Genomic DNA, 12678 nt, shown 5'->3' with positions numbered 1-12678 from the left:
AGCACAAGCCAAGGACTACTTTTACCAGACACCTAATCTGGTTGTTTTGGCCTCAGTGAGGCAGATCACAGTTATAGTACATTTAGAATGTATCCTAAGATCCTCCTTAACACTTACAAAGCTTCGCACAGCTCGCAATCACTAGGTATCCGTGAATTGCTGACCCCTCAGGAAGCTATTGTCTCTATTGGTCCTCAGATAAATGACCTGTGCCTATAGCCTACTGTTTCAGACTCGGCTTCAGACTCTGACAGACTTCCACTAAATGTTAGGGCAGCAAATCTTGTTTTAGTCTTTTATGCATGGTTCATTTTTGGCCTTGGAAATAGTAGTTTGACAAAAACACTCTTGACTAGACTAGTTAAGACATTCCTGTTCTGTTTCTCTTGTGCATGTGCACAAGGACGCATGCAGTTAGGCCAATGGTTTTACACTATTCCACTGATCTACAGGTGGCATGCCAAAAAATGAAGCAAAACACCATCATTGTTTGTTTCCAAGAAATCTCTACAGGGCACCTTTAAGTTTCATTAAAAGTTTGAATCACTTTTTTGAATTGTGTGCTCCTGTGCAATTGGTGCATGTGTGTGTTTGCACGTGTGTTTGCACGTGTGTACTTCAGGGCTTGCTGCAGTAGATGTCAGAAGGAGGGAACCAGTGGAGTGTGTCGATGATCCAGTACAGTTGGTGCCTGTTTTGGGCAAGACGGTGCTCTGCAGACAACAACAGCTAAATTAATGACAATATATCCAATACTAACAGCATTAATGGGTCAAAGCACAAACACATGGGGCGATCTAAGCACATGGTGCAGGTGCGTTTAGAGCGTGTCCAAATCCACTTTTGCTAGTGTGACGGCGGAAAAAAGGGTCCGTGCGCTAGGCGCATGGTTCAAAAGGGTTGTACTTAGTGTCTTCATTAATTCATAGGTGTGTTTTGGGCGTAACATGCAATAAACCAATCAGAGTGTCATCTCCCATTCCCTTTAAAAGCCAGGCGCGTTTGTACCTTGGCACATTGCAATTATGATGGCGGATTTGCACCATAATATTTTTATTTGTAATCTTTTGCATGTTTGTGTGCTGCTGCGCTTCCCTGTGTGTGTGTGTGTGGGTGTAACAAGCATAGTGTGTGCACGCTGTACATAAGCCTAGGCAATGAGCTGTTAAAACAACAATGAAATGTTGCGCTATTGACTTTAGACCAGGTTTTTGTTGGTCAATGGTGCAATCACTTCCCGCTGCCTCAAGATAGCAATACGCCAAGAATTCACCTGAACACACCTCCTTGTAAGACCAGCACGCCCATGGGCACAAATATGGGCAGAGGTGCATTTGCTATTTAAACGACGTGGGCCCATGGAATCATGTGGGAAAATAATTGGAAAGCTTAGAAAGTACCAGCACTGGAAACTGAACATGCAGAAATAAGGCACTGGTTTATTTTGTGAGACATACTGTACCTTAAAATTAGATTTCTGGACATGATGTGGGTAGATCTGTGGTTTATGGAATACCAAGAGAGTCCTGGAAAAAGAAAAGTCAGTTAATTTTGATAACCATTATCTTAATCACGTCAGGCCCCTCAACCATCCTTTTTTCACGACTGTCTATGTTTTTCTATTGGCACAGTATGTTTGCAGTACTTAAGTACATATTTGTGTCTGTGTGTGTCTCACTGAAAGCATTTGGCAAAGTCATCCAGGTCCACCCATATCTCCTGCAGGATGGGTTTGACAGGAGCTGAGGGTTCCACAGTTACAGGCCTCTCCAAAGCACTGTTGGGCCAATCTAGAAGGGAGATTCATTTGTGATTAATAATGTTATTTAATAATATTTTTGTTGGGTTAGACATTTGGTTAAATGTAGCAGGTCTGCAGTATACAGCCATCTAGCTGAGAGATGGATTATAAAGCAAAGTACTTTATTTAATATAATTCATTATTGATAATACTAATCTGCAGCATCTCAACATGTCCTTATCAAACTGAGTAGCATCCAAGTTGACTGGGGCTTTTCATGCCACGCTTAATACCAAATAGATATAGAATTGCCTGTGAAATCTCCCATTTTAAAATTCTGCGAGTAACAAAATGCCTTTCCTCTTGTGACTCATAACAAGTTATCCTCGACTCAAATCGTTATCTTAAACACAGTGAGCCGAATTGGCCAAACTCCCACATAATGGCATAGTGTAAGCGCACATGCACATCCATACTCCCACTCACTGACTCTCACTATCTCAATGCATGTAGAACAAAGTCATAGACATGTGCACACTCTCCATCCAAAAAACGCACGCACGCACGCACACACGCGCACACACACACACACACACACACACACACACACACACTTGCTTTGCCCCCAGGCTCGTCTCAAAGAGAGAAGTCTGATCAAAAAGCTGAGGCAGCGAGGGCCAGTGTCTCTGCTGAGCAATAGTGGTCCGCTAACTTAAACTGCAGGGGTTACTAAGCAACTAAACGGGGGCAGAGAGAAGGCAGGGAATTCAATCCAACAATTGGATAGTTGTCATAAGGCACAATAGTGTCTTGGCCAACCGGCAGAAGCGTGGAGAGAAAGATGGAGGGAGTGGAAGCGAGAGATGGAAATACTTGTAATCACATTAATTGGACAATGCTGCACAGATGCTGCTCAGGTCAACCAATAATAAAGACCTTCACTACATTCATCATGTCCAATTAAACAAAATTAATGGTCACATGCCCATTCTAGTAGCCTAATATTTCACTTCAGGTAAGGCGATCTTGGATACAGTGCAGATTATTTTCAGCATTGCAAAGGAACAGCTTTTACCATTGGAGATGTAATCGTCCTTCTTCCTGTCCTCTGCAGTAACCTAAAGGGACAGAGAGAGAGAGTTACAGAGAGATAAACAGTGAGTTGCTGATAGAGTAACACTGCCAGAGATACGCTTCCGCCCTCTAGTGATTCCATGCCAGCTGTGGTGTCGCGCCATTCTCGCCAAACACCACAGGACACGAGACACGGTTTAATGTGACAAGGGCTGCTCCTCTCCTGCTAAAAACACCACCAGGGAATACCAGCTCTAATTTAGTTGGACTGTCAGTGACAGATGGGGAGTTATGTTGTTTAGCATGTTACTTCTCTTAGAGGGAAATTACTCAACAGCTCTGATTTGATGCTTACCTGTCCAACTAAATTAAAGAAATATAGCTAAAGAGTTTATCAAATCCTTCAGATACCACATTCTTCTGTCTGAGCAAGGCACGGGATGATGCGGTCTGGAAAAAAGGCAATCACTGTTGCTTTGTTATTACAAAGCTAGATTCAAGTGCAAAACGTGGTACACCTGTATCAAGTAGCTGAACATTACTCCAGGCCCCTTCATTTGAAGTTCCCTTGAGGAAAAACCCTGGTGAATGTCCAACAGTTTACCAGCTCTGAATAAGAAATATGGCTTTATTTTGTGTAACTTCAAAACAACCCCATCCAAGACTCTGAGTGTGTGTGTCTGTGAGTCACCGCCTCTTTGAATAAGTACCCGGAGACCCAGACAGATGGAGAGAGGCATTGTGATTGGGAGGCACACTTGACCTCCTCTCCACCACAATAGCAACACTTAAAACATGTTAATGTGTGTGTTGTCACAAGAGTGTGTAAAGGATCAAGTCAAGCTTAAAGGCATGGCATGTACTGTCCACCCAGAACATGCTATTTATTAGGTCACTTACCTGTGTACAGTAAGAGGACATTGAGCTTGATAGATCTTACAAACAATGCTACTGGGATTTTAAGATGCTCCTTTGTCAGGAAAAAACTATTTTTTTCTGTGATCAAATCACAGTTACGGGTTGATGCGCGGAAGAAGGTGCATTACTTTAATCCCACACTTCATGGGGCTTTATTTTACACAGCCAGAACAAACTCTCTCCAGATATCACATTTTCCATACATGAAAAATATCAACTAAGTTAAAGATCAGGCAGAAGGATATCCATTGATCTCAGAGCCCAAACAGAAACCACAAATGGGCTTTGGTGACTTAGCGATTAACCACATTCCAAGCATATTGGAGACTAAAACAGCTACTCATTCAACACTAATTTTGAGTGAGTAGGCCATTGAGGGTATTAGGGACATCATGTGAAACCACCTTATTATATTCTAGGAGCTAGACACAGAGGTTGATACTGTTGGCCAGGGTTGACAGAAACAGAGGGAGGGGTCAAAACAGCAAAAAAAAAAAAAAGAACCTTCTCACTTGTTGTATAGTCCCCTCAGCACGTGACCCAGCACGTGCTTGTGAAGAGTGGGAACACACACTGAGTAAAAATGTGGCACACATATGACACATACACAAACCAATCAACATGAGTGCATGTGCACACAGACATCAAACGACACATCAAATTAGCGTGTCCATACTGCCCTAGCCTAACCGCTCTATACATAACTGGTCACAGTTACACAAGAGGGCGATTAATATGAACTCTATTTTTTCTCTCTATGCTAGGAGTGAAGTGTAATAATGAACCCCCCAAGAGACGCAGACACTGATGGCTCACCATCTAATTGCACTGCTTTTTTCATCAGCACAGTACACGACCTCTCCCTGAATGAAACCCACGCACCCCGTTCACCACCACCCCACACCAGCCATTTTCTTTTCCCATCACCCTCTGTTTTCTGCTCCGCTTTCATCTCCCCCTGTCCAACTGTCACTTTCTTCCTACTTTTCAATCCCCCTCCTTTCTTTTTCTGTACAGTTGGCCCCCTTCTTTATTCCTCTATGTTTGCTGCTATCCTTGTCTTTGTGTCTGTCTGTGTGTCTCTCTGCTGCTGCTCTGAACACACCCCCCAATCTCCCTTCCCTCACTGGTTCTCTCTTTAGTGCAGATGTGCCCCTGGTCAGTGGTGGCCTGGCTGGGAGACAACAGAAGTGACTTTGAGACTGGGGGATGGCAGCCTTGTTGTCACTGACTCACAGAGCTACTCTGATGAGCCTTCAACTGCATACTTACAGGGTAGACAGAGGGGTGAGAGAGAAAAAAAATGAAACAAGGAAATAAAAAGATGCAACAACATTTTGCGGACAACTGCTACAATCTTAGTGCTTGGATAAATAGCATTAGGCTGAGCTTCACAGAGCCTCATATCTATTTTAATAAATGGCTTGGGGTTACCATAATTAATTGAGGTTCAACAACAAAATGCTCTAACATGTTAAACACACACACACTGAATGTATAAATCAACTCTATGCCCCAGGAAACAGTAATTCTGTGTACCTCTATTTTGTCTGTTGTGCTGTTTGGTGAGTTAGTGGTACGTTCAACAGCATCAGGCTCAAGGCCTTCTCGGCATTCAGTCTCCTCTCTCTCAGCAATGCACACCAGAGAGGATCCATAGGAACGTTTCCTCTGAGCACTCTGCTTGGCCTCTCTGACACACAAAGACATGTATTCATGCTGCATGCTATGTGGACATACTGCACATGCATCATATCATAATCATGACATATGTGCATCTCATCTCATGGTAATACATTTAGGAGCGATACACCAGATCATCTACAAGTGAGTCATGCATGTCACATTATAGGCATCAAATGACACTGGAATAGTATTTATACCATCACACTGCTTTGATCTGTGATTTGTTTTAATTTTAAGAATGTTGGCAAACATTTCTTTCAGTGCGTATAGTTATAGTTAAGTGGGAACAAAACGATCTTTATAACATTGTATTAAAAGTATAAAAAGAAATATGCCCATATAGTTTGAATTCTTCAACTGCTACCTGAATTTCATTGCCCTGTTGCAGGGAGAACGGGGGGAGCAGTAGGAAGATGGGGATAAGACTAATGTGATCATGAGAATATACTTTTTTGATCCCCAGATGGAGGGTGTTTTCTTTCTTTCCTTCCTCTACAGTGAGGTCAGAGTGAAGGTCAGCTATAGAAAATTGAAATACTCTTTAACCAATACGATACACTTAAATTAACAGAAGAGCAGGACGACAGAAAAGACTCATCTCGTTTCATTTTCTCAGTCTTAGATCATTTAAGCGTACATACAGCTCCGGGATGGGGCCAGCGCTGCTCTTGACACGGTAGAAGAGAAAAGGGCTGGCAACCTCAATGAACTGTTCTAGTTTTGATAAAGGAAGCTCTGCAAAAAGAGAGAGAAAAAAAAACTCACACATCATGCCAGCACTGCTTTTTTACACACTGACTCTTTCTTACTGCATTTTTTGTTTCACCCAGAAATCAGCTGATGTCAGATATGCCCGAGCCAGCAGCTATTTTCATTACAGAATTATTGTAGCTATCCTCCTCCTTTTTTCATTTCAGCCTGCGGTACTGTTTGCCCTCTGTATTGCAGGTTATAAATCTCCTGCATTAGCACTCGCTTTCCTTTCTAGTCATATTTATTTAGAACATTCACCTACACTCTATCACATAATTTGTGCGTTTGTTTGATATCCTCCCCTGCATCCTCCTCCTGGTGTCCCCCTTGACCACCTTTTTTTCCAAACTTTAACTTTTTTTTATTTCCTGCCTCCTTCTCTGTCTCTCACGCACTCTGTGGTTCATCGGTGACCACGATCTCCTTCCGCGGGCGGATGAGTTTCCATTGGGGTATAGGTGGAGGTTTGGGGGGTGCCTCCAGCTGGCATGCCCGGGTTCTGGTCAACAGGACAATGTGGCTGTACAGCAAGGAGAGGCCGTACTGACGAAGATACTCTGAGGAATTCGCCTGTGTGCCCGCATATAGACAAATGCACAGAAATAAACATACATGCAGTACTCACTTATGAAAATTAAAGAAGAAGAAAAAGAAACAGTTTACAAGTTTTTCTCCCATTACTGTCACATGTAACCAGCTCTACAGGTTAATCATGTCAAACTGTCAAAAGGGGATTCTGACCCAAGATCAGAGAGTGGAGGTGAAAATCCTGTCCACCAATTAGCCCTAGCATGGGTGTAAATAATTTAACAAGCCTGTTAAGGCGAAGCAACCAAAAAGAACACACTATGCCCCCAGGTCATGAGCACTGTTATGTTTCATCTCCACCCACTGTTACTTCAGTACATGTTTCACATTACTGTGCTATATAACACAGATGACCAAGATAGTATATATTTTAAAAAGGTATTGAAACACAATTATATGTTTTCACGTTTAGGGTAGAATCATTATTTTGTGTGAGTACCATTTTTTGTAAGTCTTTATATTGAATTGGATCCAAAATGCTTATGTAGACATTCTGGCCAGATTGCCTTCAGACTATATAGTATTTGCGTCACAATGTGAATCTCTCTACTGTAAGCTTCCAAATCTGTAATGAATATCTGACTGCAATCTACAGAAGGTGAAATCAAATTTTCATGGATGCAAATGTCTCTCATGACGGTGTGACGGAAGTACAAAACTTGCACTGAATGAGCACATGTATGCATAGCCAGCAACAGAGGAGGAATAGAGAAAAGACATACCATTTGTCCAAACCCACAGGAATTGTTATGCGGCTGTAAAGGGTAGTAGCTCGCACACACCACTACCTCGCGGGAACCTGAGAAACACACACACACACAAAACTGACACTAGTACAGGTAAACCTCGTAGGCATATGCAAACTCACACAAACACACATAAACACACACTCTAACATGGACATGCATGCAAAAATGTTATGCTCTGACAGTATGACTGACATTGTAGAACTTGCACTGTATCAGTACATAATAGATTTTACTGAGAGAAGACATTATTGACAGACCCTGATTGAACATACTGATATAGTGAAACGTAGTGCCATCTACCAATGTTAAGTAAAGCTGATAAATAAAAAGTTGTAAAAATGTATGTATAAATCAATGTAAAGTGCAACCATGGAGGAGTGAAAGCACTATTGGCCTCCACAGGTATAAATAAGGCAACAACAGAGAATCTAGGTGATCTATGGATGGCCCTGCCCCTGTATGGTGCATCTTAGAGAATATGGTATAAGGATTACATGGGCCAGGGGACATGGAAAATCAATTTGAAGGACATGGTGAAGAGAGAGATGGGAGCACTGCTAGACTAATACAAAGGCTACACATTAAGAATTGAACAGAGAAGTGGTTCTCAAACTGCATAGTGATTTATGCATTCCAATTTATGTATTTCATTGGACAGTGGGTACCAAAACAGTGAGACAGAAAGAATGTGTAGGTTTTTTTTGTGTTTGCATGCTTGTATGTAAGCACTGTGTGATGCATTTCCCTTGAAGGATAAATGTTCCGTGAGGTATTACTACGTTGTGCGTGCATGCTGTTACATTATGTTAGTAATATCCAACACTTTTATAATTTAAAAAAAAATTTGTAAACAAGTGGAACTGTAGGAGAGACCGAGGGACAGATTATTGGCAGGTGGCTAAATAAGACAGCAAGAGAGGAAATGTAATTAATTTAAACCCATTTATGTTGATGGGAATTTTTTTATACCTTAAATGTGGTGTGTTCAATTAAAAAAACAAAATATTGATATCAAGGGTACAACCTTAATAAAGCCTTTACTGTATCTCTCTACCTTAAAGACATGAAACAACTCCAAGCCACACACTCTTTTCTTAGGACGTTTCAATCCATCTTTCATCACATAACCACATTTGACTTGGGAGGCTCTTCTGTCCTGCGGGAACACCAAATAATTCACCCTGCCACTGCTCCCTCTGCTGGTTTATTTATAGTCCACCATACACACATTAACCATCTCATGCTCCATAATACATGAGCATGGGAAAACAGGAAGTGATGCTTGAAAGAACAGGAAAGAGGCAGCAGGGCACTGGCTGAGAAATGGAGGTATGTGTAAGAATGGCATGATAGTGAAATTTGAGTTTTCCCCAGTCCTAAAGTACATCCCCAAGGAATACTATAAATACTGCAAATATACAGTATAAGGGTTATTACTGCTATAAGGCAATGGAATCATTGATAAGCGTGAGGTTCTTTTGGACAATAAAATATTCATTGTCATGCTCCATAGTAGTTGAATTATGGATGCAGAGGGAGGAAAATACAGATTTACACACACTTTGCATTCACATGCATATATACAAATATATAGTACTGCACATATACAGACACACAACAGATATATTTAATTTTTCAAACAGCCCGCTGATAAATTAACAAGCTGTAGTGAAATATTATGTGCATACAAATGATTACAATCTAATGGATCATTGATTTAATTGACTCACTCAATTAAATGTGCAAACAATGTGTGTAATTAAGATGTATGTTTCCGGGTATGCATGTGTGCATTATTGTATGCCTTTCCATGTTTGTGTGTCCTGGTGTGTGTGTGTGTGTGTGTGTGTGTGTGTGTCTAACTGTGGCACTATTCAGACCTTTACTTTTCTCTGGCAGCTGACGCTTGTTGTCATTAAAGCTGGAATCTCTCCCTGCAGCTGAATCTGCAGTCGGTGGCTTCATCAAACTCTCATCTGGGTGTGTAAATATAGGAATGGTGTCTTGTAAGAAATCCCAGGTTTTGCCCAAGTATACAGACCTGATAGGAGGTTAAATAAACCTGAATTGGTTACAAGGTACAGGGGATGACATTATTATTAAGTTTCAAAATAATATTATTCCTTAAAATAACTTTTTTTTAAGTTAACCAACTGCATTTTTTAGCCTGTTTTGACCGAAATGTGCTTGCTTGTGACTATCTACTTCTCTAATTCAAAATTACAACTTTTGAGCAAGCAGCCGGATCCTGTCATTCTAATGTGAGGCGGGCACATTACAACGTGTGTGTGTGTGTGTCGTCGATGCTCCAACCCCCCCCCGTAACTAGACAGTGAGCAGAAATTTTAACTTATGTAATCCTGTAAAATGTATGTGGGTGTGGTTACATGCACATACGACTGCAAACTCATGTGTCATGAATCAATCTGAAACACAAACAATGTCATGTTTAGTGCCTGTACGTGTTGATAGATTCCCCAGGCGACCCACTAACAGCAGCTAACCTGCTGAGCTAGAGAGAATAACACTTCCCAGCTCCACTCCAAAACACTGTTGTCCTATTAAAGTTCCATCACTGACAAACTGAGATTCTCCACTCCATGCTGCCTCTCCTCCCCCTTTATTATATTTCTCTGTATCCATTTTAGACCCCAAACCTCAGACTTCCCATACGATTGTAGACAGATACACTTCTCTCTCTCCCTTTGCTACAGTATACTTTATAAAATAGTACACTTGAGAAGAAAAAATGCACAGCTCGTCAGACTATGTGAGTGCATTTAGTGCCACAGCCTTTATTGTGATAAACTACCAGAGATTAGATAGTCTGTCAATGGGAACACCTATGGAAAATATTTACATTAAGAGACGAGAAGACAGACGTACAAGATTGGAGTCAATGAGGACCTTACTTCATAGGACGGATTTCTGGGATCCAGCCGGTCAGGGTGTGGATAAAGGTCAATTCGCCCATCTGCCCGCAACCCTCTCGCGACACTACACTGAGAAACAACAATACAAAGAACTGTTAAAAAAAAGACATTTCTGCAACAAACCAGAGACTCCATTCAAACTACCAATAGTGGCATTGGCACTGTTCTCAAATGGAACTTGTGAGGTCACAGTTTCAATTTGTTAAATTGCACATAATATGCTTGGTGCTCAAGTGGTTAAACTCATGACAATACTGTTTCTATGTAATTGACAAAAATGGATGTCACTTTCTCTTGTTCTCTGTCTTTATTTTATCATGATGTTAAGGGATGACACCAGTGAAGACAAGGTAACTGACATCCATGAACTTTGCCATTTTTTTGTGATGAAAGTGTAAACTTCACGAATAATGAAACAATTGGATGTGAAAATTGACTCTCGTTGTGGTTTGGTCAATTGATAAACACAATCACCATTTAAGGCACCATCACAAGCATATATCGGTCAACAAGTCAACAGAAATGTTTGGTGTTATCTTAACAAGTCTGCAAGGATATAGGCTCAGCTTCTGCTCTACATTTTGAAATGTGTCTTATGTGTATTGCACCTATTATTTAAGTCTCTAGAACTGATTTGAAGGAGTGTGTGTGTCTTGGCACACAATTTCTAGTTGAAACAGATGGCTGCTGCAGCTCTAACTGGTCCTCTTGGGATTCTGTTGCCAACTTGTCCAATCCACAGCACAGTCATGATACCCAAGGAAGTGAAATCAATACAACTTGATCAGTAATGCCACAGCCCATAACCACTACAAAAAAGCTACTCAGCCCCAAAGTGATGGAGCCCTCAAATTCATCTTTTTATTAAATAAAAGACTACTGCTTTTCTGAGGAGCTCCAGCAGACACCTGAGCAAAGTTCGGTACTAGCTCAGTACAAAGAACTTTCACTATGGTTCATAAATGATTCACGAGGAGAGAGGTTCCTTTGTTTCCTGTCTTGGATGAAAAATGTATCTCTCGACCTTCTGTGGACACTGAAACAGCCACCTTTACACACGCCATGTTTCCCCATCACAGACACGCACACTGCCTGTCTGTCACCAAACTCAAGACAGCTCAGGGCAGAGATTAGGTCAGGTGAAGGTTTGGCTAAGTCAGCAGAACACACTCTGTGTGGGGGTTCTTGTGCATGTGTATGTGAGCTTTAAATAGTTTAGTTCATTTCATTCAGCATGTACAGTACATACTTGTCAGCCAGGAAATTAACCTCCTGAACCCTGATTTCCACTAACAAGTTACCTTCAGAAACTTTAAAGTAAAGCCTACACCGTACAGTATATTGACAGTACATGAAATGTGGAAATTCTAAGTGTGTTGTGCATTATTTTACAAACATTTCCTGATAGTTCAGCATGAAACATTTGGTATCTTTGGAAACACTGTGATCTTGACTAGATTTTGAAATAAAGCTCTGTGGATTTTTTTAATGTCCTTGATCTGACAGGGTCAAAATGTTCTCAGAAATCAGTTAGTAAATTACTTTCATTTTGTTCACTGCAAATTACTGGTTAATCACTGCATTTAAATTCAATTGGTATTGAGAAATAGTAACATCCTATACTGTATACTGCTTTACCTAAGCAGGGTCAGTGTACAGTGTTAGATTAAAGAGGAAGTGTGCATAGTGTGTATTTGTACAGTGGTCCTATTAGAGACAGACTGCATAGTGGGTATATACTTGGAATAAGCTTGACTCTGTTCTTCCGCCCTCTTACTTTAAGACTATTATAACTGTTTCCCAACTCCTTGTGGCTGTACTGATATGCTCATGGAATGTACAGTAACTCACTTTGTGTTGGCCACTTTAATAAGAGCCTTAGCCAACAACATTGGCCACAGCTCTGACTGACAGGTGGAGGTTGGAAGAAGCAGGTTGTTTTCTTCATCAAATGGCATCGAATCATCTACTGTTATCTTCCTCCAACAACCCTAAAAGCAAGGAAGGAAGACATAGTGAGTGAAGATACGGTATAACAATCAATGCACCTCAAATAGTGGTTCTAGCAAGTCATGTAAACCTTAACGGGAAATACATATATTTCCTTTTTAGCCAGGAGTTAGATGAGAAGAACAATACCACTCTCAGGTCTCAGATCACCACCTTATTAACCACTTACTGTAAGTAAAACAAAATAAAGGCAAATTTGTTTTTTAATGTTTTTTTAGAGTGGCAC

The 12678-nt window shown here is 41.0% G+C and overlaps 1 protein-coding gene across 2 annotated transcripts in view; it reads right to left on the bottom strand.

Moving 5' to 3' along the window:
• adgb (androglobin) overlaps positions 1 to 12678 on the bottom strand; it is a 41405-nt gene that overhangs the window by 23163 nt on the left and 5564 nt on the right. For both annotated transcript variants that reach the window (XM_078274043.1, XM_078274044.1), the window contains 11 exons: positions 12294 to 12433; positions 10422 to 10511; positions 9390 to 9550; positions 7483 to 7559; positions 6568 to 6742; positions 6061 to 6154; positions 5273 to 5426; positions 2817 to 2859; positions 1679 to 1790; positions 1463 to 1526; positions 618 to 713 (listed from right to left, as the gene is read on the bottom strand). In XM_078274043.1, the coding sequence (XP_078130169.1) occupies positions 618 to 713; positions 1463 to 1526; positions 1679 to 1790; positions 2817 to 2859; positions 5273 to 5426; positions 6061 to 6154; positions 6568 to 6742; positions 7483 to 7559; positions 9390 to 9550; positions 10422 to 10511; positions 12294 to 12433 (1206 nt within the window). The remainder of the gene's footprint in view (positions 1 to 617; positions 714 to 1462; positions 1527 to 1678; positions 1791 to 2816; positions 2860 to 5272; positions 5427 to 6060; positions 6155 to 6567; positions 6743 to 7482; positions 7560 to 9389; positions 9551 to 10421; positions 10512 to 12293; positions 12434 to 12678) is intronic.

This window comes from Sander vitreus, chromosome 18, assembly GCF_031162955.1.
Source record: "Sander vitreus isolate 19-12246 chromosome 18, sanVit1, whole genome shotgun sequence".
Taxonomy (NCBI): Eukaryota; Metazoa; Chordata; class Actinopteri; order Perciformes; family Percidae; genus Sander; species Sander vitreus.
This window is presented reverse-complemented; position numbering and strand designations above follow the sequence as displayed.